The sequence below is a fragment of the Galeopterus variegatus genome, unplaced genomic scaffold, assembly GCF_000696425.1.
Source record: "Galeopterus variegatus unplaced genomic scaffold, G_variegatus-3.0.2 Scaffold7902, whole genome shotgun sequence".
Classification (NCBI taxonomy): Eukaryota; Metazoa; Chordata; class Mammalia; order Dermoptera; family Cynocephalidae; genus Galeopterus; species Galeopterus variegatus.
Genome location: NW_007734013.1, coordinates 73,738 through 100,769, shown reverse-complemented (window position 1 = coordinate 100,769; position 27,032 = coordinate 73,738). Strand labels below are relative to the sequence as shown.

At 36.0% G+C, this 27,032-nt stretch overlaps 1 protein-coding gene across 1 annotated transcript in view; it reads right to left on the bottom strand.

The window, feature by feature from the left end:
* Window positions 1-8,820: 8,820 nt before the first annotated feature.
* Window positions 8,821-27,032, bottom strand: part of LOC103607967 (serine/threonine-protein phosphatase PP1-beta catalytic subunit-like) — a 39,663-nt gene continuing 21,451 nt past the window's right edge. The window contains 7 exon segments of the mRNA XM_008592413.1: window positions 8,821-8,925; window positions 11,110-11,244; window positions 14,064-14,215; window positions 17,074-17,145; window positions 19,330-19,434; window positions 21,428-21,658; window positions 23,497-23,659. Coding sequence (XP_008590635.1) covers window positions 8,821-8,925; window positions 11,110-11,244; window positions 14,064-14,215; window positions 17,074-17,145; window positions 19,330-19,434; window positions 21,428-21,658; window positions 23,497-23,659 — 963 coding nt within the window.

The following is a 27,032-nucleotide window of genomic DNA, read 5'->3' as shown; positions in this document are numbered from 1 at the left end:
ACAAAAGCTCATGAGGCTACCACCCACCACAGGAATCTAACATCAAAGAAAAAATATCAAACATATTGTTGAGATTCTGTATGTCCCTCCTCACATTAGTCCCCATGAAGTGACTTTTTTGCCTGTTCCTGTGCTTTACTTTGGACTTAGTTTTGTAACACAAGTTTTGTGACTTTACACTCAACCCTTGTATTCTTCAGATTTGGTCATACTAATACATACACTGTGAATCATTTTCTTTGTTGTTTAGCACTCTGTTCTATGAATATACCATAATATATCAATCCTCCTGTCAATGGGCATGAGTCATTTTTTGATACTATGAATGCCATAAGCATTTTTGTACACAGCCAGTCATCAGCTGCAATGCCTCTGTAGGGCCATGTTTACNCCACACCCCCACCCCGCCCCCCTGCCGCCCTCCGGGATGTCGGACTCCCCAACTGCCTCCTGCTCCAACGTCGCGCTGCTTACTCTCTGGGCCAGGCCCTGGCGAAGCCCGCCGAGCCTCCTCACTGCACCTCCTTCCCTGGGCCACTTCTCCAAGTCAGCCTTGTGTGGAGACAGCGAGGCCCTCGGGGCTGGGCTGCAGGCCTCCCCTCAGCTCTGCCCCCAGCGCCCAGCACAGCGCCTGGCACACGCACTGGCGGCGCTCGGACCCCGGACACTTCCAGACATGGGGGCGCACTTGGCAGCAGCCTGTATGATGTCCTTACACTTCCAGTGGTGTTCAAAATAATTACATGAAATGAGGAAGAGCCCGCTTAACCAAGAAGAAAAAGGCGTGAATGGGGCGCACTTGGCAGCAGCCTGTATGATGTCCTTACACTTCCAGTGGTGTTCAAAATAATTACATGAAATGAGGAAGAGCCCGCTTAACCAAGAAGAAAAAGGCGTGAATGCTGTGGGGTTTTGTGAGGAGAGGGTGAGGTATTCTATAGATTCGTCTACAACAGATTTTTTTTTTTTTTTTCTTCTTTTTGGCTTATCCTAGTGCTTCGCGAGTAGCCTCGGATGTAGTAGGTGCTTAATAAATACTTGTGGAATGAATAAGGATTTTTTTTCCCTCTTGACACCCCTTCTCTTCGCTTCCCTTCTAACGTATAACCTGCTCTCTGTTTGTTAGTATATCATGATCTTTTTCCATGTTGCTATAGTCACTCTAAACATTTTTAATGACTGCATAATATTCCAGATTGCTTCCAGATTTTTCTGCTACAACAATTATTACACTTAAAAAGCAATTTAGCCTTGCCAGTTTGTGGTACTTTCCAGCAATGAGTTCCTCAGTCAGCAACACTGAACAACACGTGTTCCCTTCTTTCTTGGAATCACACAGCAAGATAATAGCAAAATCACAAGTAAGAAAAGGAGGTCATCTGGGAAGTAATTTTTCCATGCAAATGCCTTTGATACTTTCTCCATGTTCCTTAAATGGGGGAATGAACCAGTGTCAACTGGTTGTGGAAATATACAGGAAAATGGTTGCTTAATGCTTCATTCCTCTGGCTTTTCCTGAGGACCCTTTCGTGGTTTCCTGGTCAGTTGGTCTGTCTCATTTCTTTCTTTTGCAAGGTATCCGGGTTTCCTGTGATTACTAATTTCCAACCTTGACTATAAAATATTGAGTGAACAGTGAATGTCCACTACATGGAAAATACTTTTATAAAATTGGAGGCAAGGAAAGTAAACAATGACTACAACATGGCCACCTTCTAGAAGCTTCTAGACAAATACAGACACACATGAGTAAAATACAAGGGACAATGAGTTATGCCATGAAAGACTTGCATACACAATGCAAAGGGAAATTAAGTTAAGACAATGTAATCCTTAGGAACCCAAAATTGTCACAAAGGAATTTATATTATGTCAAACTTGCATATAAAAGTCAGGAAATACACATAAATGTTAACAAAGCTACTAGGGAAGCAACTTATTCCTTAAGGTCTGGCTTCTAGTTAAGGGTTACTACCAGTGAGGCCTTCATGAGTGTTCTCATTCCTGAGTTTTTTTCTATATTGGTGTTTAAGGAAAAGTGAATGGAAAAATCAGACCTAGTTAGAATTCAGGCACTACCATTTTACTAGCTGTATAAATGTGGGCAAATTATTTAACATTGGTATGCTTCAGTAAATGTATATGTGGGGTGATACGATCTACTTTGTGTGTTTGGGACAAATTTGATATTGAGGGTAAACTTTCTAGCAGTTGATTGGTACATAGTAGGTGTTTGTTTGTTCCCTTCTTGCCTCCTGTATTTGATCTGGGTCTCGGAGGAGGATAATAAAATAAGCATTTAACTGAACAGCCTCTGAATTATTGTCTGAAGTCCTTCCCCTCTTCTTATCCATCCAGTCCACCATCTCGTACTAAAAAGAATTATTCCCATACTAAAAAAAAAAAAAAATCTAATCATCCCCTCTGCTGTGTCTGCAATGCCTCCAGTTTGTCCCTATTCTATTTTCCTAAATGCATCTCACCTAAATGCATCTGAGAATTCTTTACTCCAGACTTCCTAATATACTTGCTTTTCTCTGAACATGTCTTGAACTTTCCCACTTCTTTGACCTTGGTTACCCATAATGTGCTCTCTCCTGATTGCCCCCTCAGCATTCTATCCAGGGTCCATCCTTTAAGATCCAGCTTAAATCAATCAGCCTATTATCGTTAGAGTGCTTAGTAAGTGTAGGGTTCTGTGCCGCTTTTTAATTCCTGTAGCATTTTCTGAAGTTCTCACTTGTTTATGTAATCTTATTAACAAGCTATCTTTTTTATAACAAATTATGTGTAAACAATTTTACATAAATGAGATTGTATTCATATGCTTAAAAAGGAAATACTTCATATGTACAAAGTAATATATGTAACACATACGTAGGCCGAAGCATAATAAAACAAAAGCTCATGAGGCTACCACCCACCACAGGAATCTAACATCAAAGAAAAAATATCAAAAATATTGTCGAGATTCTGTATGTTCTTCCTCACATTAGTCCCCATGAAGTGACTTTTTGCCTGTTCCTGTGCTTTTCTTTGGACTTATTGTCATAACACAAGTTTTGTTTTTGAACTTTACACTCAACCCTTGTACTCTTCAGATTTGGTCATACTAATACATACACTGTGAATCATTTTCTTTGTTAGCACTCTGTTCTATGAATATACCATAATATATCAATCCTCCTGTCAATGGGCATGAGTCATTTTTTCATAGTATGAATGCCATAAGCATTTTTATACACAGCCAGTCATCAGCTGCAATGCCTCTGTAGGGCCATGTTTACAGCTGGCACAGGTTCTGATTAGTTGGTGGTCTGAATGTCAGTACCTGCATCTTAAAGCCAAACATTTTGAATACTCTTCCTTTTATAAACCCCATGGTACACATATGCAGTTTTTCTATAAATGTTTAAAAGTGAAATTGATGGGTTGTATGGTATGCACATGTTCAACTTTACAAGATTATGAATTCTAAATCCATTTTCCAAGTATTGTTAACAGTTTTGAGTTTCCATTAGTTTACATCTTGCCAACTTCATATTTTCAGATTTTCCTCAACCAGATTATCTTTTAAAGTATATCATAGGGGACATCTTTGGATTTTTTCAGTACCTTTTCTAGGAAATGTTCTACCCAATCTCCCAAACCACTACTATGTAGGAATAGCAGCTATGTTCATGTAATATCCCTCCCCTTTCTTACTTGATGGTCATAAGAGCCCTTGATTCAAGCTGGCCCACATTCCTTTTGTGGGATTTTACATTGGAACCAAGAATTCAGCCTGGCTGACTGCTCTTTTACTTTTATTTACTTATTTTTTGAAAATTGTACCAACTATTTTTATTTTTTGTTTGTTAATATATATTTTTTTACATTCTATGATGTTGCAGAGCTTTTGGGGGGAGGGGCAGAGGGGAAGCAGGAAGGAAATATGAGGTAGAAAAGAGGAGGGGCAGGGCTGAGGCCTGTGACAACCCTCTCATTCCTGCGGGGGAGACCATGGGCTTTCCAGCAGTGTCTTGGTCATTGCTGGACTGGGTGCAGATGTCATGGATGTGTGGCTGAAGCTCTCGTCATGCCCCACCACCCCAGCATGGGAGGCTGGGGCACTTCTTGCAGTGGCTCAGTATTCATCGCAGGGCTGGTTGTGGGTGTTGGGGGGGCATGGCCGAGGCCTGATGCCCCCCACTACCCTGGCTAGGGAGAGCAGAGGGCTCTTCCTACAGCAGCTCAGTGATCGACAGTGGGCTGGTTGTGGGTGTCAGGGGGCATGGCTGAGGCCCCCAGCCCTCCCACCTCCCTGGCTTGGTAGCCCAGGGGAATTGTGTTCTTTCTAGGTTTTATAGGTGTTCCCTGGTGATGTGAGATCTTTACTAGTTAATACCAAACTTTGTCTCTGATCTATGCGTACTTTGTTTTTTCTTTCACTTCTGTGTTAGATTATTTGCTGTTCCTACCACTTAAACTCTGCAATGGAACTAATTTGTTTGTCTGTCCTTACTTCTAAAATGGGGAAACTTCATGTGGAGACCAGCACTTGAGCTCTGTGTTTGAGCTAAATTGTTACTTAGCTGCTGATTACTTGGGGAAGGTTTTTCTGCAGCTCAGGTTTTAATGGTTAACTTTTTAGATACTTCTGACTCTCATGAGATCTGGTAGACCTGGGTTGTGTAGACACTCTGATCTGAGCCTGAGTCTTTTTAGCAAACTCTACCCCTGCAATTCTCTTTTCCTCACCAGTCTCCACCGAGTGGTCCTGCGCTGATTGCAGGGCAGATCAGTTGTCCATGCTGTGCCACTGCTGGGCCCGTCTCCCCCACTGCCCATGCTCCAAATACTTCCCATGGGGCGGGCCATGCACCAGTGCCTTGCGATGACTTGCCAGCCACTGAGTGGCTCCCCACTCCTATGCGGATCCACGGGAACCCTATTAGTAGTCTTGCTGGTCTGGGAGCCCCCGAGGCCCTCTTCTCCCCTGCGGCCTCCAAACAACATCATCCAAAGGGCACAGCTGTGGCTTTTGCCGACTCCTGCTCCTTGTGCTCACCAGCTCTAGCCTGGAAGCAGCCAGGGCTTGAAACAGGGCAGTTCTTTCTTTCTCTCATCACGGCTTCTCCTGCATTCAAGCACTCTGTAGGTCTCCCCTCTTCTTCCTCTGATCTCTAATGGCCCCAGCTTGGCTGTGGTTGCTTTTTAATAGTCGTAAATTGGTTGATTTGTGGGAGAGAGTGATGACAGACTTGGCAATTGTCTATTCCACCATCTTGACTGGAAGCCTGACTGCTCTTTTAAATGGAAGACGTAAAACTCCAAGAAGTATCAGGAATAATCAAACAAGATAAAAAGAACTATATTAAATTTATCTAGAAGTAGTCCTTTTTGTTCCTTGCTAAAAATATCTTTTTGTTGGTCTCTTTCCCCATACTTGCTTCTGCCCATAACACAATTCCCTGTTAAGTGAGGCAACAGCCTCTCCACTTTCATGTTTGGATTCCTGGTTTGCAGTGTTCATTTTTACTGGTTGAATTTTGAAAGATGAAATACTACACAAACTATAGCACTTTCCTAAAAAAAAGGAACTGGCTCCCTACAAAGGTGACTTTAAGATCAATAAGACAGATGAATACAGAAATGGGGAGGCAAGAAAGTAATATCCAGGATCTAAGAATGTTCATTTCTCAAAAGGCAACATCCCCCACGTGACTGTCAGGTTCTAGGCCTAAAATGTTGTTTCAAGTAACTGCATATTTTTTTTTCCCTTTTTGTCTTTTTTACTGACCAGTAACGTGATCGCAACCCTTGGTGTTGCGCCCGCACTGCGCTCAGTCAGCGAGCGGGAACCAGTCTCCACATGGGATCTGAACCCTTGGCGGGAGCGCCGCCGTGCTCGTGCACCACCGGGCTGGCCCGAGTAACTGCATACTTTGACTTCTAATATTTACCAGTATTCTACAAATTCAGGACCACGATTTTGACAAAGAACCATTTATTTTGGCAGCACAGACTCAAACCAATTTTCTCTTGAGGCTTTTTCAAGCATTCTTGTCCTAAGAGAAAAAAGCAACTCCGTGAGGATAAATGAAAACTGGAGCCTTATGATTTGTGGCAAGTTTCTTCAGGTCGAGGTGTCAAAATAATAATAGATGAAATAGAAGTCGTCATTTTTGAAACTCATTTGCCATTCCTTAAACAAATATTTGCATGCCTACTATGTGCCAGGCACAACTATAGAAGGAAGAGAAAAATCAGTGAACAAAAGAGAAAAAATCCCTCTGCCCATATAAGCTTACATTCAAGACACATACAATATCACTGAATGTATGGCTTTTAGGGCCAAAGTTTTGAAAGAATATTTAAGATAACCTAATGGATCTGTATAAGGAATAATTGATGCTCTATTAAAATTAGAATGGATTACAACTGTGTCAATTTGTCAGTGAGCATACCCAGGGTATAGGGAACTCATTTGCTAAAGGATTCCGATCTCCCTCCCAAAACAGTCTTTACGTTACCATTACAGAAAGATTTTCACCTAGATCTTTGAAATGATTGATCAAATTAATTTTGGTTGGAGTTACCATGCCCCAGCTGGAGATGGGTTATAAAACACCTGAGACAATTATCATGACATAGAGGTTTGTGTTTCTAAAACGTCTTACTGCAGTCATACACCATGTAACAATTATATGTGCTGAGTTGGACCCTGGGTCTCACAAGATTTTCTGAGGTAATCAGTAGCTTTTTAATTATTAATTTGGTAAAATAAGTAGTTTCATGAGTTCGAAGAGACATAAGCTTTCTCAAGTGACTCTACCCTCTCAGGAATTTTTATTAAATTAAGAGCTAGACACAAAGTTCATGTTCAGTAAGAATGATAAACAGGTGTGTCAGTCTGTTACTAAGTGACAGCATTTTCAGAAACTGTGCCAATTATCAGTTTGAGAGTTATATATTAGAGGTAGCCTAATGTAAAGTTTCAATACTCTGGTTTTGTTTCCTGAGCTTATTTTTGTTCAAGAAATATACTAGGAGGCTTAAGACTTCAAAGGTAATTCAAACTAAGTTTTTAAATAAGGAGCTCCTTCTAGACTGTTTCCCTGTTATATTTTTTGTCTTCAAGACTTTCTCAATAATCAGTTTATATATGAGAAACCATAACTTAGTGTGCCTTTTAATAAATTGGTGTCATAATCTGTCAGGTCTTTTGGGGGAAGAATTTTGGCCTGTACTTATATTAAATTACTCAGATGAGGCAGCTGTAAAAATTAACACGCATCTTACCCAGGTTCCCAACTTTTTGCATGTACTCCTTGCCATTTGGTAATACTAACCCTTAAAAAAAAAGAGAACAGGAAAATAAATGCAATAAACTTGATCAGGTAAAGAAATTTTTGCTACTATACTTCACTACAAAGCATGTCTATACAATATCGTATGACCTTTGGTTATGAAAAATCAGAATAAAAATCTTTAGTGACATAAGCCTTACAATCGTCTACAACATTCACATGGCAATATTAGACAGTTAAGCACCCATAGTGGACAAAATGTCCCACTGACCAGCATTCACTTAAATACATCCTTCGTATATAGAGAAAACTTAGACAGTGTCAGCTGTCCAAGACTTGTTGAAAAAGGATTCTAAATTTCTGTAAATCTAAAAACAAAACAGCAAAATCAAAACCCACCAAAAACAAAACCAGTGCAGGCGAGGGTGTTTCCAAAAAGTTAAGCATGCCAAAAGTGTTTCGTGCGAGTTAAAACCTAAAGCCAAGGTACCACATAATCACATTACCAAATACTGGGTAATACTATGAGCATTATCTTAAAGTTAAATGAAATGCTACTGCAGAATACAGCATAAAGTTAAAAGTTAGCATGCACAAATCCAAATCAGTGGTATTTTCTGTATGAGCAAAATATTCACTATCAGCTATAAAGTTTGCCCATCAAACTGATTAAAACCATCGGATTGCACAGTTTGCATATTTTTAAAGATAATCAATCCCTAAAATTCCTTTTTACTGTAATGAGGCATAAGTTTTCTTAGTAAGATTACACAAGTACATAAGCAAGGGAAAATAATAGTTGGTGAATTTCTTTAATGCTCTTCCCATATTTCACTTTTTAAAATGTTTAGGGAAGGGCCAGCCCGGTGGTGCACTGGAGAGTGTGGCGGTGCTCCCACCGAGGGTTCAGATCCCATGTGGAGACCGGTTCCCGCTCACTGGCTGAGTGCGGTGCGGGCACAACACCGAGGGTTGCGATCCCGTTGCCGGTCCCCGGTACGGGCGCGACACCAAGGGTTGCGATCACGTTACCGGTCAGTAAAAAAGACAAAAAGAAAAAAAAAATAAAAATACAATAAAATAAAATGTTTAGGGAAAAAAAAAAAATTTGCTATTATTCTAGCAAAAACAAACACAACAAGCCACAATAATTAAACAACCAAGCAACACTAAAACCACATTACACAGAAAGATCATCATGCTTTCATCTGATTTAACTATCACACCTAGTTTAACTGGGATGCTTTTCAAATTTAAAAATTGTGATACATGAACATGTAACTTTAATGACTAATTTTTAATTTGGGTTTAACGTTGTTTAATATTATAACAGATTTTACTTATTACAATACTGTGTAGCACATCTTTCTATTAGAAAAAAAATTAAGATCCTTTACCCATCTCCTTAAGTTAAAAGGTGTGACATCATAAAGGGTGTCAAATGGCTGGATGGTTTTACAGTGCACACTTATATATTTTGCAGTATGTCCTTAACAAATCTGAAGGTTTCTTTACAGAATTCCTTACTTCACCTTTTCTTTGTTGGTTTAGCTGTTCGAGGTGGAGTGACAGGGCGTCCAGTATTCAGTCCACCATACTGGTACTTAGCTTTCTTTTCAGATGGTTTCAATATCTGAAAGTAAATAACTTATTAACAATGTTATTCTTTCCAGTACAGTAAGTTCATGAAAACTGTTAGAATGATGGGTTATTTTCAATAAAGGGCATATTGTAAAATATTGCCATTTCACAGAAATTGTAAAAGTGCAATAAAAATACAGAACAAAACAGCAAAGTTCCACAAACATTTCTCACATTTAAAGTGTGCACATGTCTGAACACTGTCATTATGTGTCATTCCACTCATACTTTAGCAACAAAGGCCTGGGCACACTATTCCTATCAACTACCCAATCCCTAGTTTTAAGTAAATTTTTTTTTCAAATTAGTGATCTCTGTGGTGAGAAAAAGTACACCAGTTTAATAGTGAAAAGACCTAGGTTCTCATCATGATTCTGACATATTTATTTAGCAGGGCAATTAATCTTCAACAAGTCACAGACTCTTCACACCTTATTTTTTAATGTATAGATTTTTTTTTTTAAATGCTTTATTGGTATATTTCACTACCATGAAGTTCACTCATTTAAAGTGTGTATGTCAATGGGTTTTAGTTTACAAAGATTTACAACCACTACCATAATCTAATTTTAGAACATTTTTGTCACCCTAAAAAGAAATGTTGCTCACATTAGCAGTCATCCCCCATTCCTGCTCTCCACCTTCCCCACAACCCCTCCAACCCTAAGCAACCACTAATCTATTTTCTGTCTCTATAGATTTGCCTATTCTGGACATTTCATATTATTGACATCAAATAATATGTGGTCTTTTGTGACTGGCTTCTTCCACATATGTTTTCGAAGATTCCCCACATTATAACATATACTTGATTCCTTTTTATTGCTGGATAATATTCCATTATATGTATATGCCAAATTTGATTTACCCAATCATTAGCTGATGGACATTTGAACTATTTCCACTTTTTGGCTATTGCAAATAATGCTGCAATGAACATTCATGTACAAGTTTTTATGTGGACATCTGTTTTCATTTCTCTTGGGTATATAACAAGGAGTGAAATTGCTGAGTCTTATGATAACTCTCTGTTTAACCTTTTGATAAACTGCTAGACTGTTTTCCAAAGCAGGTACCCATTTTATATTCCTACCAAACAATTCACATTGATTCTGCGTTCTCCATATCCTTGCCAATACTTGTTACTGACTTTTTTATTATACTCATTCTGGTGGGTGTACCTAGAGCTTGAACCTACATTACAGATTGAAAATGTCATGATTTTATGATAAAAATGCGTAGAAAAGATTTATGAAGTGATTCTTAAAACTATTCAGAACATCACAGTGCCTCAGTGAAAAGAAATTTTAATCCAACTCCACTATGACAACTGTTGAAGGATAAGGCTTGGTTACTACACCTAAATTATAAATGAGAAGTCAGTCATTTACCAGTTGTACTAGCTGATGAAAACAGTACAATGTAACAAAGAATCAGAGGGATGGGAACATCCCGCTACATTTAAAAAGAGAAAATATAGTGTGGGCACGTCAAGGACATAAAATAACATTTGCAAAAACAAAGGATTAAGGTCATTTTAGTCAGTGAACAAGAATGACTCGTAAGCAGCACACTAAAACTAGAGCTGGCCTCTCTAAAATGTAAACGTTTCTCTATTCATAAATGGGTACTTTAAGATTATTTACCAAGTTTTTTCGTAAGTAAATATTTTACCTTTTTTTCATCTGAGTTTATAATTCTCTCTCTCCCTCCAGTATCTGTCCCACGCATTCACCTTGCAAAAGAAAACGAAACACTAAATTATGCATTGCATTTACATTCCTTTAATAGGTAAGCCACAATCCAAAAGAGGAATTTACCAATTAAGCATCTGAATCAAGGACGACTGTCATACTTAGGTTCTCTAAAACTCTCATATTGGATATATAATAAAAAGGATGAACACTCTGTGACTGAAAATAGAAATCTCCAATGAGTCTGAGTGGGACTCAATTCTGAATACTGAAAATAGAAATCTCCAATGAGTCTGAGTGGGAATCAATTCTGAAGTTCAACATTTGCTCAAGGAAAGATCATAAATCTGATGAGTCTGAGTGGGAATCAATTCTGAATTTCAACATTTGCTCAAGGAAAGATCATGAATCTACAAGAAAAACCCTCTGACAATAGTTTTAATTACATTTCTAGTTGCTATAAATTTATATTTACATCATACCTGAAAAGATCACATCAAAGTTTTATCCACGCTCATGATTCTACCATCATTATCAAACTCCCCACAGTAATTTGGGGCTGAAAACAGGGTTACCAATTGTCTTTTAGCAAAAAATTCATATCCATCTTCCACCTCCTGTGAAAGGAAATGTCAAAAGAGAAAACATTTATTAATAGGCAATTCCCAACCGTCTCTACTAATTGCGATTAATGTGGCAAAGACATTTTAAAAACCTTGTTTTTTCGGAAGTTGTGGTTATTATTCTTAAACTGCTTAGAGCATTAAAATTGGTGTGCCTTTTCTATAGTGGCAGGCATTCAACTTAAATGGAATCATACATTATTACCAAAAAGCTTAAAAATCGTACCATCTCTAAGGCTCCCCATGAAACAAAAACAAAATATGCTAATAGGTATAGCGACTGCAGGGAGCTGGGTGAAGGAAATGGTTAATGGACTTCTGTGGTCAGCACCCAAGGACGTGTTCACCAGGAGTTAACAACCAAGAAATGTCAAGGACTGCAAACAATCCTTGAGAACGCTTGAAATTGTGAGAACACTTTCTTGGGATGTTCCCAGGAGGCGCATTATAGATAACCAAGTGCTTGAGAAGGGAGGTAACGGCCTTCTGCTTGCTCTTGAGAAAAGTATAACAGAATTTGTGCATTAATGCTTATCTCGCATTCACAAGCTTGCTAAATGTAATAAAAACTGTAACAGCGGCTGGGTCGGGGCTACTCGCCTGAGAGAGCAGTGGCCTCCCGCTCTTCACCTGCACCTCGTCTGCTGTGTCTTCCTTCTTGTCTCTGATCATTTTAATCAACAGCTGGGACCCCCAAGTACTTCTCTGATGATGACAGTATAATCCAACTAATCTTGCTTTGCTTTTAAATTTTCTATTAGTATTATATAGCTACATATTGAAAACATTACTAAGTTGAATTTAATTCACACAGATTATGCTCCCTAAATTACCTGCCAATAGATTAACTTTTATATGTGTTATCGTTTTCTTTAATGATTTAACGTGACTTCTAGACTCTGTTGTCAATTCCTGAGTGACTTAGACAATTTAGGTTTCTCTTGGCTCCACAAATTTTAGAGGGAGGCAATAACATGTAAACATTTCATATTTATTTACTTAGGCAACATTACATTCTGAAGCCTCTTTTAGGTCTCCTTTGATAAGCAAAATTATCCTAGAATACTTGCTAATACGGGAAAGCATCTCTAAAATCACTTGCTTTTTAAAATAACTCCTACCTCCATACTGAGAACACGTTCTGTTGAAATTACTTCATAGTACAATTTAGATATTAGCATCTTCTGTTAAGACTGTGGCCACCTTATCTATCCCCAGTTCAGCATAGTGCTTGCCACTCAGTACATGTTTCTTAGTTCTTAGTTCATTTGTTTATCCTTTCACACATTTTTTAAAGGAAATACTTTTAGTTTGTGTTATTTCCTATTGTAGGTCTCTTAATTTTAGAGATAACAATATTGAAAATAAGCAGTATAGGATTTGAAGATTTCTGGAAAAGAAAAGACCAGGCAAACTAAAGTAGTTCAATAACCTGACTTAATTTATCATCTTTTTTGGAAAAAAAACAGTGAATGTAGATCTATGGCTGAAAAAACCGATTACGAGTGGGTATTTCATAGTTAGGTAACTTAGCAGCTCTGCCCTGTTATCTAATAGAAGGCTTAATTTTCAAAACCATAAACACGATGTTTGCTGATAAAAAGACAACTTTGCCAAATGCAAATGATTCAGGAACATGACTGTTTCAATTGAACAACCAGAAAATTCTACTAGAAAATAGGCATGTGATATAAAAAATGCAGAGAATGAGAAGCCAGTCATCATTTTTTTTTTTTTCACTTAGGGTCAGACGAAGAAGTAAAAATAGCCCAGTGTTGTGGAGAATAAAGTCCCAGAGAATAAGTACTGTGGAACAGCATATACTTAGTTTAATAAATTTGGCTTTAATAAAGTAACAAGGAATCTTAAATATATTTTAAAAATTCAAATACATTTAATAGCCTCAAAGGTAGCCTAAGATTTTTTTAAATGCCTTTCAATCAATATATTATGTTTTAGAGCACAAGCACTTGATATGTAAAGAACTATTAAAATACATCATTGCTTATTAATTCATTTCTTCAACAAACACTAAGTGCATGCTACAATTACCAGTAACTGTACAAGGCAACAGAGATTCAAAAATAAACAAGTTATAGTCCCCTCCTTAAAGCGTGTACGATCTACAGGTGAAAAAAACGTCAAAACTCTAAATTGTAGATCGGCTCTTATAATGAAAAATTGCAAATATAGGCAAAAGTAGATAAAGACTTCAATAAACTCCATTTACTCAACACTCATCCTGATTCAATAATTATCAGGATTTTGCTACATTCGTTTCATTTATCCATTTCTAGAAAAACATGAACATTCTTTTTACATAATAATAATGATTTTTATCACAGCTAAAATAATTAACAGTGACACTCGGATATCTACTACCTAGTTTATAATCATATTCCCCAACTGTTTCAAAAACGTCTTTTTTACAGTGTGGTTTTTTCTTATCAAAATTCAAACAAGACCCACATAATTCATTTGATTGTTATCCATAATATATAAGAACTATATAAAAATCTAGACCATGTCTAAAAAGCTCGGAAAAGCACTGAAAATTGTTAGGGTTTCATTGTACTAAAAACATGTTCTTTTGAAACATTTCCTCTTATAGGGTGAAAAAAGGTTAACAAACCATTCATTAGGTTGTTAACAGTGAGACATAATTTATTGGCTTTGCCTATCCTACTGCTTTTTTTTGTTACATGTCATTTAACTTTCTTGGATCTCAGTTCCCTCAAAAATAAAAAAAAAAAGAGGGCTAGTGGGAAGTTAACAAATGTTGTTAAAATATGCAAGAGTCTTACATTTCATACCTGATGAGCTCGACAAATCAAGTCTAAATCATGACAATTCAGAAATTTACTGACTACATCACCTCCAAAAGTGAAGGAAACACCACGATCATTTTCTTCCCAGCCTTGCACATCTATATCTGGGTCAGACCACAGCAAATCACAGAGCAAAACTTTAAAGAACAGCAATACAGCAATGAAAAAATGCCAAAATTTATATAATAAAGCATACTTTTATCACATTTCAATTCTCCTGCCTTCCTACCCTTTACTAAACAATCCCCTGCCCCCAAGGTATCCCAGGTTATCATACTTAGAAACTCTTTGTTAAAGAAACAATACAAATCCTGCCAGTACTCTCTTAAGGGAGTACTTTCCAAATATATGAAATAAGTGTACATCACACTCTGAACACAACAATAAATGAAAAAGGCTGTTAATCTTTTGTGTATAGTTTCTCTATCTGAAGAAACAATTGAACCAGCAGCATTTCCTGAATATTTCATCCTTTCCTTACAGAGTGACAGAGTCTGTTTTTAAGCACCATAGTCTACTCCATTAGTCTATTTTACTTATCCCTGAGCCAATAACACACTAGAGCTTTTTAAAGTCTTCATATTTAGTTGGGCTAGAATCACGCTTAAGAGTTTTTCTTCAGGATTGTCTTGTTATTTTGATCCTTTGTTCTTACACTTAAACTTCAGAATCAGCCTGAATTAATTGATAAGGTATTTAATTCCATAAAACCTTCAAATGTGATTTCATTAGAATTTGATCTATAGATCAATTTGGAGAAAGAGAACATTTCCACTGAGGCCTGGTACTATGGAGAAACAAATCAGATAGATCCCTGATTTTAGTAATGTTTTGGGTCTAGAAAAAGAGGTCAGGACTAAAAATATCTACCTGGGTATCTTCAGTGGAAATCTTGAGATAGACTCAAAGTCAAATTGCAGTGAGATTAAGAGCAGGGTGGATGTTGAGATATGAAGTAGTTTTCTAAGAACCATGGTGGCTAAGGGAAAATTTTTTTTATAGAATGAGTCAGTTTTAAGACTTTTCTTTTTCAAGAATCCAAAAACTTCATAATACAGCTTAGCAGGAAAGGAGATCTCATTTTCAGTCATAGTACAGCTTGTCTCAATTGAATTATCCTTTGAAGACCTTTGGAAAACCCTTTTAGGGATTAGTGGCAATGTACTCTTAATTTCTCTCTCTGATATTTCCTAAGCTCCCACTATGATGTTTAAAGAAAACCAGCAGCACAAAAATCCACTGGGACAGTGAGTCTCAACTCATAAGTCCTCTCTGGTTGAAGAGGACTGTATAAAAAACACATACACACACTATTTATAATAGTGTACTCATGACTACACTATTTGATGTGCAATCATGAGTAGCACTTAGAGAGATATTATCAGGCTTTCAATACAATGATCAAAACAATCCAATGACACTTGAAAATAGTGAAAAAATGCATGTTTTTAACAGCCCAATTTAGAGTTTTAGTCATGTTTTGCTCAGGCACTGGTCTGTGAATATTTTTTAGTGCTTATCTGAGAATCTTTGAATCTTAACAGTGGGAAATGAACCTAATGACCAACCAGCCCAATACTTACTTGAGGAATAATCAATTACCCTTTACAAAATTACCAATAAATAATCCTCTTATCAGCAAGCTAAAGGGCCATTCTTTTTTTCATATATAGCATGTTCCTAAACTGAGCTCTATAAAAATAAACCCTCACAAACAATAAGATTTAGGGAGCTTCCAGGTTGGTGAACGCATTGGTATGCTGGGAAAGTAGCATGCCCAGAGAGCACAGGGAAGATCTGGGCTATCCCTCCTCTACCACTAGTACCTTTCCCTATGTATCTCTTTCGCTTGGCTATCTCTGAGTTTTATCTTTTATAATAAACCCGTAAATTTAATTAAAGCACCTAAGGAGGGGGTTGTGGGAACCTCTGAACCTGCAATCAGCCAGACAGAAGTGTAGATCACATTGGAACCCCACTTGTGGCTAGCACCTGAAGTGGGAGTCTTGTGGCAGTCTTGAGGAATGGAGCCCTTAACCTGCGAAGTCTGTGCTAACTCTGGGAGCTAATGTCAGAACTAAATTGAACACCCACTTGGTGTCAAAATCTGGCTATGTGAAAAAAAACGCACACATTCTGTGTCAGAAAACTCCACATAGAAAAATATTGACGTTTTAAGCAAAAGCTAAATTGAGGAAGCAAAGCAAATTAACTTCATTCAATTCAACAGGTCTTCATGGCATTTCATGACATGAATGCCATGATTAGATACGTTAATACATACACTGGTATTCAAATATGAGTAACAACATTTTAAAGCCATTAGTAAAGTTAGGATAAGAGGCAAATGTGACTATAACTTACCTATAAAATTATATTAGGCTTACTGGTTAATCAAACACAGCATTTTATGCACAACTGAAATTTACTTTGCTTTGATTTGCTTAACAACTCAACGTACTTAACGTCTAAGTAGTCAGTTTTCATAATTTTTTCACAAGTTTTCACATACATTTTTGCAATTTTCATAAAATTGACCACACATTTCTAGAGCCTTTAGAGTTCTGAAAACGTGAAATACAGATGATGCATAAAATAACAGAAAACTACTAGATAATTTAAAAGGTCACTGTATCCTTGATTAAGAAAGAAAGACTATTTTAATTAAAAAAAATTTTTGACTAACTTAAATTTTTAAAGGACATTACCAATGCCAATATGAATGAGGGAATCTAGAAAGAAAGGAAGGTACAAGGAATAAAGAGCAAGTCTTTTCAGTGGTAAAATAAGTGTAACAGAATCAAATTATATAAAAATTTTAAAGTTCTGTATTTTGGGGAACGATTATTACAAAATAAAATAAAGTAGTTAACTTATTAACTATAAAAAGACCTCTTTTTATTACATAAACCAATCCTACTTTCACTAAGTATAATTAGGTTAAAATATGCCAAAACTTTACTAAAATTAATCAATGAAATTTTTATGTACTTACCTGTATCAGGGACATCTGTTGGCCTCATAATTCTCCGAATCTGCTCCATAGATTGAAGATCTGGTGACAGTCCTAAAAAAAAAAAAAAAAAAAAAAAAAATGAGATGCAGCCCTGACAGCTAAACAATTTTAAGTCACTCAAAAAACATTTAATCATAAGTAGATTCACTGTGTGAAAATAAAGATACTTCAAAAATTCCTTTTAATGTTATCTTAAAGGTCAACATTTTGAGTTATTATGAATCTCACTTTGATATGATAGGGAATTAATGATTACACCATCTTCTCCATTTTTCCCTACCAGAGAAATGAAATTCCCTTATATTTCAAAAGATTTCCCATGGAAAGAGCCCCACCATTCTTTCTTTCCAACCATTCCCTGTCCTTCACAGGAACATACTCAATTGCATCCCTTCCTAAAACTCTTGCTACTTCTTACCATCTAATCTTAAACACTTTAACTTCCACATTAAAGTGCCGCACTTGGTCCCCTAAGACCTTCTTACATCCAAGTCCAACATTTTCATTATCTTCAGGAATGCTTAAACTATTGGTCAGAAGGATACACTAGAAGAAGCCCATAAAAATTTCTCTGCAATCTGTAAAGTTTTACATAAACATAAGCTATTATTTTTCTCTTGTAGGCAACCCAAGTTTTATCTCAGGGAATGAAAGCTCATCATTCATATTCCATACAACCACATTTCTAGTCTTAGCTATACTAATGGGCAAGAACTACAATTCCTTAAATGTTTAATATCGGAAAACATGTTCCGATTAATAGAGCAAATTAGGTTCTGTCAGAGAATAGTACATCTATCTTTTCAATATTTTGCCACTTCAATTCTCCCCATATATTGACAAAAAACTAATTTTCTTACACTGTTTTCATTAAATTACTTCCCAGTACAAAAAACCCAATATAGCAATTAAACTATTCAACAAACTCCTTTCCTCAGTATTTTAATCTCTATAATCTGATCTTGTCATTCCCCAACATGTACTTGACATTCTAGTTGGGCCTGTTCTTGCACATTCCCTAAACTAGACAACATACAAAGACTGTCAAGTCCGAATCATATCTACAAATCTATTTATCCTGTAAAATCCATGCCTCCGTAAACATTTGATCAACAATTATCTCCTTTTCCTGACTTCTGATAATAATTATTGTCTCCAGAAGTATTCATAATTATATCCCTTTTATTAATCAATTATCTGTTTCATAAACATGTTTTATCAATGTTTTTTTAATTATTCAAAACAACCAGATCTAATAGTATCTGATATACATTGAATTGTGTCCCCCAAGTTTAAGTCACTGAAGCTTAATCCCCATTATAACTGTTGATAAAAGGATAGCATGTGAGAGTCTCTCTGCTCTGGTTTCTGCCACATGAGACCCCTGCGCTACTGTACAGCCACAACCAAAGAACACCCTCACCAGATGTGTTCCCTGGACTCTGGGCTTCCCAGCCTCTGAAAATGTAAGCCATAAATTTCATTTTCTTTACAAATCACCCCATTTCAAGCATTTATGTTATAAGCAACAGAAATGGACTAATAAAGTATCTATATATTTTCATGGCATCCAGCCAAGTGCTAGACACATATGTTAATTTTTTCAAGTGAACTTTTATATATTCAAACATATTTCACAAATCATACAAAATAAATTGCCATCCTAACAAAAAATTATTTTAAGGACCAAAGCAGACACATTGCATGAAACCTCAAACTCCATTATATTCGGATTCTGATGAAAAGTATTCAATATAGGCAGAAAGATAATGATCCTCTCATTTTTACTGAGAACATGGGTATCTTTCTTTAAAACTTGAAGCAAAGGGGGAAATATCTTTTCCAAACAAAACTCTACTTAACGCTCTTTATATGTGAAACTCTGTAAAGATAAATATTAAATATTCATTATTTATAAATAATAAATTTCTAATTATGAAAAGAGGTTTTAGCCATGTTTAAAACAGTTTTAATCACTTGAGTTTTCACACAAGCACTGCTTTGTTTCTCCATAGCACCTTAATTGTCATATTATCATAGGTCTTTTCTTGTTTCCTTTTTATTTTTATTTATTTATTTTTGGTGGCTGGCCAGTGCGAGGATCCAAACATTTGACCTTGGTATTATGACACCGTTCTCCAACCAACTGAGCCAACCAGCCAGCCCCTTCGTAGGTCTTTTCTGAATAATAAAAGCACAATAAGAAAAATCCATAAGGCAAATTTACTAGTCTACTTCCATGACAACAGAAGATCTTCTCATCCACAGTGGCAGCTATAGGCAGACAGTTAAAGCAATCAGTGAAGGTCTCCCACAATTTAATATTAAGCCTTCGTTTGCCTAGAAAAAGAACAAGCAGAATAGAATAAATAAAAAACCCAAAATTGTTCTAATTTGTTCTCCATCTTATGAATTATTTCAATTTTCCTCTTTATACTTATGTAGCACATTTTCCATAACGAATAATTGTAATTTGTATACTTTAAAAAAGGTAATAAATCAGAATAACAATAAAATAAACCTTTAGTAAAGTTAAAAAAGTTCAAAGATTGTGCTAGATGTCTTATAAAACAAATGTATCAAACAAGTTTGTCTTTTAAGATCACTATAATATGGAAAATTTGAAACAATCGAACAGGCTACTAGTTCATTTTTTCCCTTCAGCATGTGCACCAGTTAAATACATGCCAATTAAGTAGACAGAAGTGAAAAGCGTGCCTCTGGAGCCTGTCCACTGTAACTCTAATGCACTGAGTAACACAGTCTATAAACTTACTGCCAAGAAAAGGGAATTTCCAGGAGCTTAACTCGTATTCCCTTGTGAGTGAATTACAACTTGGCACTATAACAAATATAAATAGAGACACAAAGGCTATGATTTTCCTGTGGAGAGACACAAAGGCTATGATTTTCCTGTGGCCTAGCATAAATAGCTACAACAAAGACATCCTTAAGTTTTAACATCTTTTTGGAGTTACTTAATTGTCCTCAATTTGCAAAATGTTGCAACTTCTATGCCAGGGAAGGGATGAAAGACACGAGTACTAATTTTCCTATGCTTTTATGCTATAGCCCATCTCTTGATGAGTAAGTATAACTCAAAGCACTGTATATGAGCTGCTCTCCCACACATTATTTCATTTGATGGCATTTCTTTCCTCAAGAGTACTCATGCCCACATTTTATCCTCTAAGAATGCACCTCTGTTTCTGATGTAGCTTTAGAAAGACGTAGGTTATAGTTTGATGTACTCCAACCAAACTTCCTCTCTACTGGTCTGATTTAAACAATTCAAACCACACACTACATCTCAGAAATAAAAATGCAACATAAAATCAAATATAGAATCACTCTCATTTAAACATAAGCTCCATGAGAGTAGGTGTCATCTGTCCCATGTATTGCTGTATTCCCAGCACTTAGAATAGTGCCAGGCATATATAAAATGTCCTCCACATTTGTCAAATTATTATATGAATCAGGAGAAATGGGTTCAAATAGGACTCTACCATATTGAAGGATGGAAATAAGCAAAAGTAGACTTTAATGAAGAATTCAGCAGTAAAAATTGAATTCAATTTGAAAATCGTTGTAAGTGACTCTATATTATAATTTACTTAACAAATAATCATTCCCATACTTATCTAACAAAACCAAAATATCAACTGTAGTAAGATAATTTACTTATTGCACTTGGAAACACTATACCAAAATATCAAATGTAGAAAGATAATTTAGTTATTGCACTTGGAAACACTACTACACAGCAGCAAATCAGTGATTTCCTACTGATGAAAAAAAGTACAATAATACAAGGATATTCCAGAGTATTCAACACCCTTTCCTCTCTAGATTTGTAGGCATAAACTAAAATTCTAATAATAAACTTCAACTTTTAAAAAGTTTCACAGAAATTCACAATATTTCTTGTAACAGGGCTAAGAGCTTCTGTCATATCACAAGAATGGTGACAGCTAAAATTTAATGGAAACAAAAAACAGAAGCCACTGTCTACAGTGACCTCCATTTTCAGCTGGATTTTTCTTTGCCATATATATATATATATATATTTTTTTTTTAACCAGGTAAACTGATTAAAAGAGGGCCTCTTTAGGCACGTAAACTGCCGTCAATCTGAAACACAATGACCAAGGAGATCCCAAGGAACCAACTTAATTAGTGATATGTATCCCAGAGTCAGGTTCTTCTTCCTGGGCCTATGCCTGGTAGATCATATTTTGAAAATACTCTGAATTGAAAGAACTTTTTTGAACCAGAAAATTATTAGGAAATGTTTCCATTTATCACTTTCTAAGTTTTTACTTTCACTTACATTCATCAGAGAATCCATAAATGCGATTGATGCTAGTACACACATGGTTTCCTCTCAAGAGAAAGAAGTTCTCTGGATATTTGGTTTTATAAGGCAATAGCAAACAAATGGTTTCCAATGACTGCTTTCCTCTGTCCACATAATCTCCTAAGAAAAGATAGTTGGCTTCTGGTGGGAAACCTCCATACTCAAATAATCTCAGTAAATTTGTATACTGTCCATGAATATCTCCTAAAAACAGAAGTTAGTTTTAGAAAAATTGGTTAAGTGTTGTTAGCAGCTTCTATGAAATGGTCCCCAATGTTCATACCCTTGTATACTCTTTTCCCCTTGTGCGCACAGGCTACACCTAGCACCTTGCTTCTAACAAATAGGCTACAGCAAAAGTGAGATGGGCTGTCACTTCCAAGATTAGGTAACAAAAGAATGTGACTTCCCCCTTGCTTGTACTCTTACCTTCTTCCATGCTCACTGATGAAGCCAGCTGTCTTATGGAAAAGCCCATGTAGCAAAGAACTGAGGGAGTCCTCCAGCCAACCGCTCATTTGATACTGAGACCCTCAGTCCATCAGCCCATAAGGAACTGAATCCTTTCACAGTTGAACCTTCAGATGACTGCTGCTCCAGATCACACCTGGACAGGAGCCTTGAGAGAGACCCAGAACCAGAGGACCCAGCTAGGCTGTGTCCAAGCTCCTGACCCACAAAAACTATGAGATGGTAAATTAATGTTGTTGTAAGACACATAGTTGTGGGGTAATTGGTTATACAACAATAGATAATGAATACATTATCTTATTATCTGGCAATTTAATTTAGGTCACTTTGTTATACTAAATAGGAAGAGAAATAGCAAGAACTTTGAAATATGTAGTACAAATAACTTCTATTACTTTCAAGTTATTTCTACACTAAAGCATTTTAAAGAGTACCTTTAAAGAGTACTTCAAATCATTTTAAGATCACCTATAAGTAACTACATTTGCTTTATTTAAATTCATAGAAGAGACTGATCGTTTCCACAAAATTCCCAATTACTACCTGCTAATCTATTCAACGAACATTTACTTAGTGTCTTATTTGCTGGGCAGTGTACAAAGAAGCCCCAAGCACATGATTTAATAAACCACATTTAGAAAGAGAATAAAGAGTATTTAAACAGCACACTAAGTACGTGCAGTTTACATCGTGTGAATGTGGATCACTAAGAAACATGCAGGAGAAAGAAAAGTTTTGCATATAGCAAACTATCCTTGTTCTAGCAAAAGCTCACAGTAAGTCTACAAAAGCTATGTCACACACACTAGTAAAGACTACAAAGAATACCTGCATTATCAAACCAAAAGCCGGATACATTATTTATATCATTTCTTAATGTTATTTGAATTAGAGAAAAATGTGACTCTCTAAGCAGCAATATTTCTAGTTACAAAAATGAGATCACTCAACTTAAGGTCATAAGTTTTGCTTTTGGCTAAAAGCCAGTGGAAGCCTTAAAAAAACAAATACAAAGTGTAAAGTACTATGTATTCAAAATAAGTTTAAATTATCATAACAAAGTTAGAAGACCACAGATATCACCATATTGACTCCTAAAATTCTACACCTTTTTTTTCCAACCAGTGTACTGGAATTCCCATTTCTCCACATCCTTGACAAAACTAAATATCAATCTTTGATTTTTTTTGTACTCTGACTAGAGCTGGGGACTTGTTTTAAATAGCATTTCACTGATTACTAGTGATTCTGTGGACCTTATGAATACTGGTCATCTAAATTTCTTCTAAGTTTTGCTTCTCCCTATTTTTTGTTACTTTTCTGTTATGTTATCTTTTTCATTTATTTCTAAGAACTCATTATATATAAAGAATAGCAATCTTTTTATCTGCTGTATATTTACCAAATATTTTGTCTTTTTTTAATGAAAGTTTACATTTTTATATTTTATTTAATAAAACCTATCAATCTTCTCTTTAAAAAAATCTTTTTACCTAAATTATCCTCAATGTAAATATGGAAGGGAAAACATGATTCAAAAGAGTTGTTTCCAACTTTATCCATTTACGTACCACAAATTTTCGCTGGTGCTTCCAATTCCAAAAGAACAGGCCGGCTAAGGAAGATCTCCCGAGACTTGATACATAAGCCCCGAACTTCCGCTTCAGTCGTCTGTACAATCTTTCCTGGACGACATCCTCGTACTGATGAACAATGAATAAAATCATCAGTTCTCTAAAATTTACCCATAAAAAAAAAAATCCCTTAGAAAGCATCATGCCCACATTATTAAGACCAGAAAAGTCACACAGGCAGCAAACTACCCTGTTGGGTCCTATGGCTAACAGTGATCTTATTCTATGACCTTTGGCTCCTATCTCCATTGTTGCGGGTTCCTGATGAAGCTCCTCGTCTGCTGCACATGAAATACAGTTCTTTTCTTTGCTCTCCAGTGGCCAACCTGAGGTCCAGCAGGCCATGAGAGTTAAAAGTTTTCAGGAAAAGCACCCCTGAATGTCTGGCCTACTTTCTCATCAAAACAAGTTTTGCATCTCATATGAGGCCAGGATAGCATTACTAAGAACCAGCAGCTATGAAGAAAGGGAGATTAAAAAGTAGCTGTCAGTAGGTGATTTAGTTTCGCACATTTCCTTGGAATATTATCAGCAGTCCCAAGAATTACAGATATTTTCTGATCAAATATAAAAATGGTGTGAGCTATTTATTAAACTGTAATTTATCATGGTATTCAAAATAGGGCATTATATTACGACCTCTAAAGGCTATTTAGATAAACCCTTTTTCACATAAATGAGCAATAAAATCCATAACATAATGTGGTTTTCAGTAACTTTAGAAATGGACAGGAGTGGAATAGTACATGGGGAGAGGAAAGTCCCTTATTTGCCCTATTGAACTGAACATGTAATCATTTCCTCTCATCATCTCTACTGGCTCTTTCCCTTTATTTTTAAATATACTGCTAAGCTCTCATTCAATTGAAAAGGTATTTTAAAACAAAAACAAAAACAAACTATACTTCTATATACCCCTACTGTTTCCCATTTACAATTTAGTCCATGCATTTCTCACTAGCATTGCTATGATTCCTTTGTCAGGTGAATGAGACAGGCTTAAAAAAAAAAAAGTCAGACTCCCACATACAAAAGCTATATGTTCCATTAATTCCATTACATATTAATATAAAAGTAACAAGGAAATAAAAGAGAAGACAAAGACAAAGTGCTTTAGCAAATATGCTGGTTTATAAGACTACCCCTGAAGTCAAAAACAATGATATGTAGAACTGCTTTTATTATGGGGAACTTAGCGTAGCTTCTACGTTAATACTAGCTCTCAAGCATTAATCACCTACTTCTTATGCACATTTGGATTTTTCTAAGACCAAAAAGGACATCCTGCCTTATATCTTCCATTAAGTATCTGGAATACTAGCTTACATGCAGGAACAGGTCTTAATCTTGGTATCAGTTTTCAATGTGGAAAATTTAGGTTTAAGGGGAAAAGAGTATTGACCTTGAAGAATTCAAAATCTCTTGTTGCTTTCAGACGACAAATACAAAGCTAAAAGTGATTATTCAGAAACTTTTTATTAACTCATTCAACAAATATTTGAGAGCCTACCGTGTACTAGCTGTTAAGAGATAAAAGTAATGGACAAGACTTTAGGTTCTTATAAAATATTTCACAATTTATGCTGTGACTGTGTACTAATAAAACACTAGGTTACCAAAATTTAGTTGTGACTTGATGGTAATCATTACTAAGTAAGTAAAAAGATAGTGTGGGTCACTTCAATGTGTGAATTTAAAGTGTCCAAATTACATCGATGAATATGTTACCTCATATTTTATTTTCTCTGTAAATTATGTGTTTGATTTTGACCTCCCGAGTAATTGTGTAAATATGAATAACATTTTTATAGAGCTATAAAATGCTTTATTAAAAGTCATACTAATCCACACAAACTAAAAATTTCCCAATAAACCAACAGCGAACTGCATAAAAACCTCTACTATTTCACTGATTCTAAGATGCACATTTTTCCCCTAATTAATTTCTGTCAAGTAGTCAGTTATCTTGCAATCAATAGCTTCTTACAATTATAATTGGCAGTGGCTTTTTCTCTCTTGGTTGCACATACAATAAAAGTGCATTTGATAATCAATTACATCATAAGGGTTGATGAAATGCAATTAGAGAAGCTATAGGTTCTTCCAAAGGAAGCTAAAGGTTCTTCCAAAGCTTAAACCTTTGACAAGTAACCAAATGTTAGAAATGAATCAGCCAGTGTCTGGGATAATAACGTAGGTGTCTCAAAGCAATCCTAGCTATCTTCCCATTCCCTTAGGTACTCCCAGATTTCTAAGAGCACTTCAAATTTCTCACAGTCATCTCAAAAAAGAAAGAAAACAGGGTGTCCTGTAACATAGGGCAACTAGATTCCTGTTACAATATCTATGGGGGATTCCAGCATTTGGATATATGAACCTAGACATAATGTCTCATTGAATTATGAAAATAATATAAATCTGCATAGTTCACTAGTTGCAAAGCACTTTCACATCAATGATTTCATTAAATCTTTTTGATATCCCAGGATTAGAAAGGGAAGTTATCATCTCCACCCTACTATGATTGAAAGAGATTCAATAATTTGCACACGATCACAGGGCCCAAGTTTAATAAGACTGGAGGGAGTGAAAAGCAGCAGAGAAAGGTTTAGAACCAAAGTCTTTGAACTCAAAGGCCACACTGTGCACTTCACCACATAAAATTTTTGGATTAAAAATTTCCCGAAAAATAAATTTTAGCATGTAATAATTCCAAGCCTACCCCACTGTAGCAAATATCACTGTTCAGAAAATATTTTGAGGTATTACATACACACAGCAACATATACTAACTGAACATGTATAAGTCAATGATTTTTTAGTTATGTTTATACTTGAGTAACCACCATCCAGATCAAGACAGAATGCTTCCTGGGACACCATGAAGGAAGGGCCCTAACCAATGATAGTAATGACCAACGATATACAGTTCTCTTATTTCTTCCACTACAGATTAATTTGACCTGTTTTTGATTTTTAGATAAATAGAAACATACAGTATATACTCTTTTGCTCATTATTATTATTATTATGTCTGAGATCCATCGTGTAATTGTGTTTGGCAATCATTTGAAGTATTCCAATTGATGAATATACCATAATATATTTATCTATTCCATTTGGGTCCTTTCCAGTTGGAGGCTGTTACAAACGTTATGAATATTCATGCACATTTCTCGAATATGTATATAAAATGAGTACAATTGCTGGGTCACAGAGAAGGCTTATTTAAGTAGTAGACACCACCAAACAGTTTCTCAAAGTTGTTACAACAATTTACAATCCCACCAACACTGTTTCTACACATCTTGGCCAACACTGCATATTATCGGTATCTTTAATTTGCTATTTTGCTGGGTGTCATTTTAATTTGCATTCTTCTGATAACTAAGGTCGCTGAGTACCTTCTGATATGCTTAATATTAAGGCCATTTGGATATCCTTTTTTGAAAAACTTCATTTAAATTTTTTGT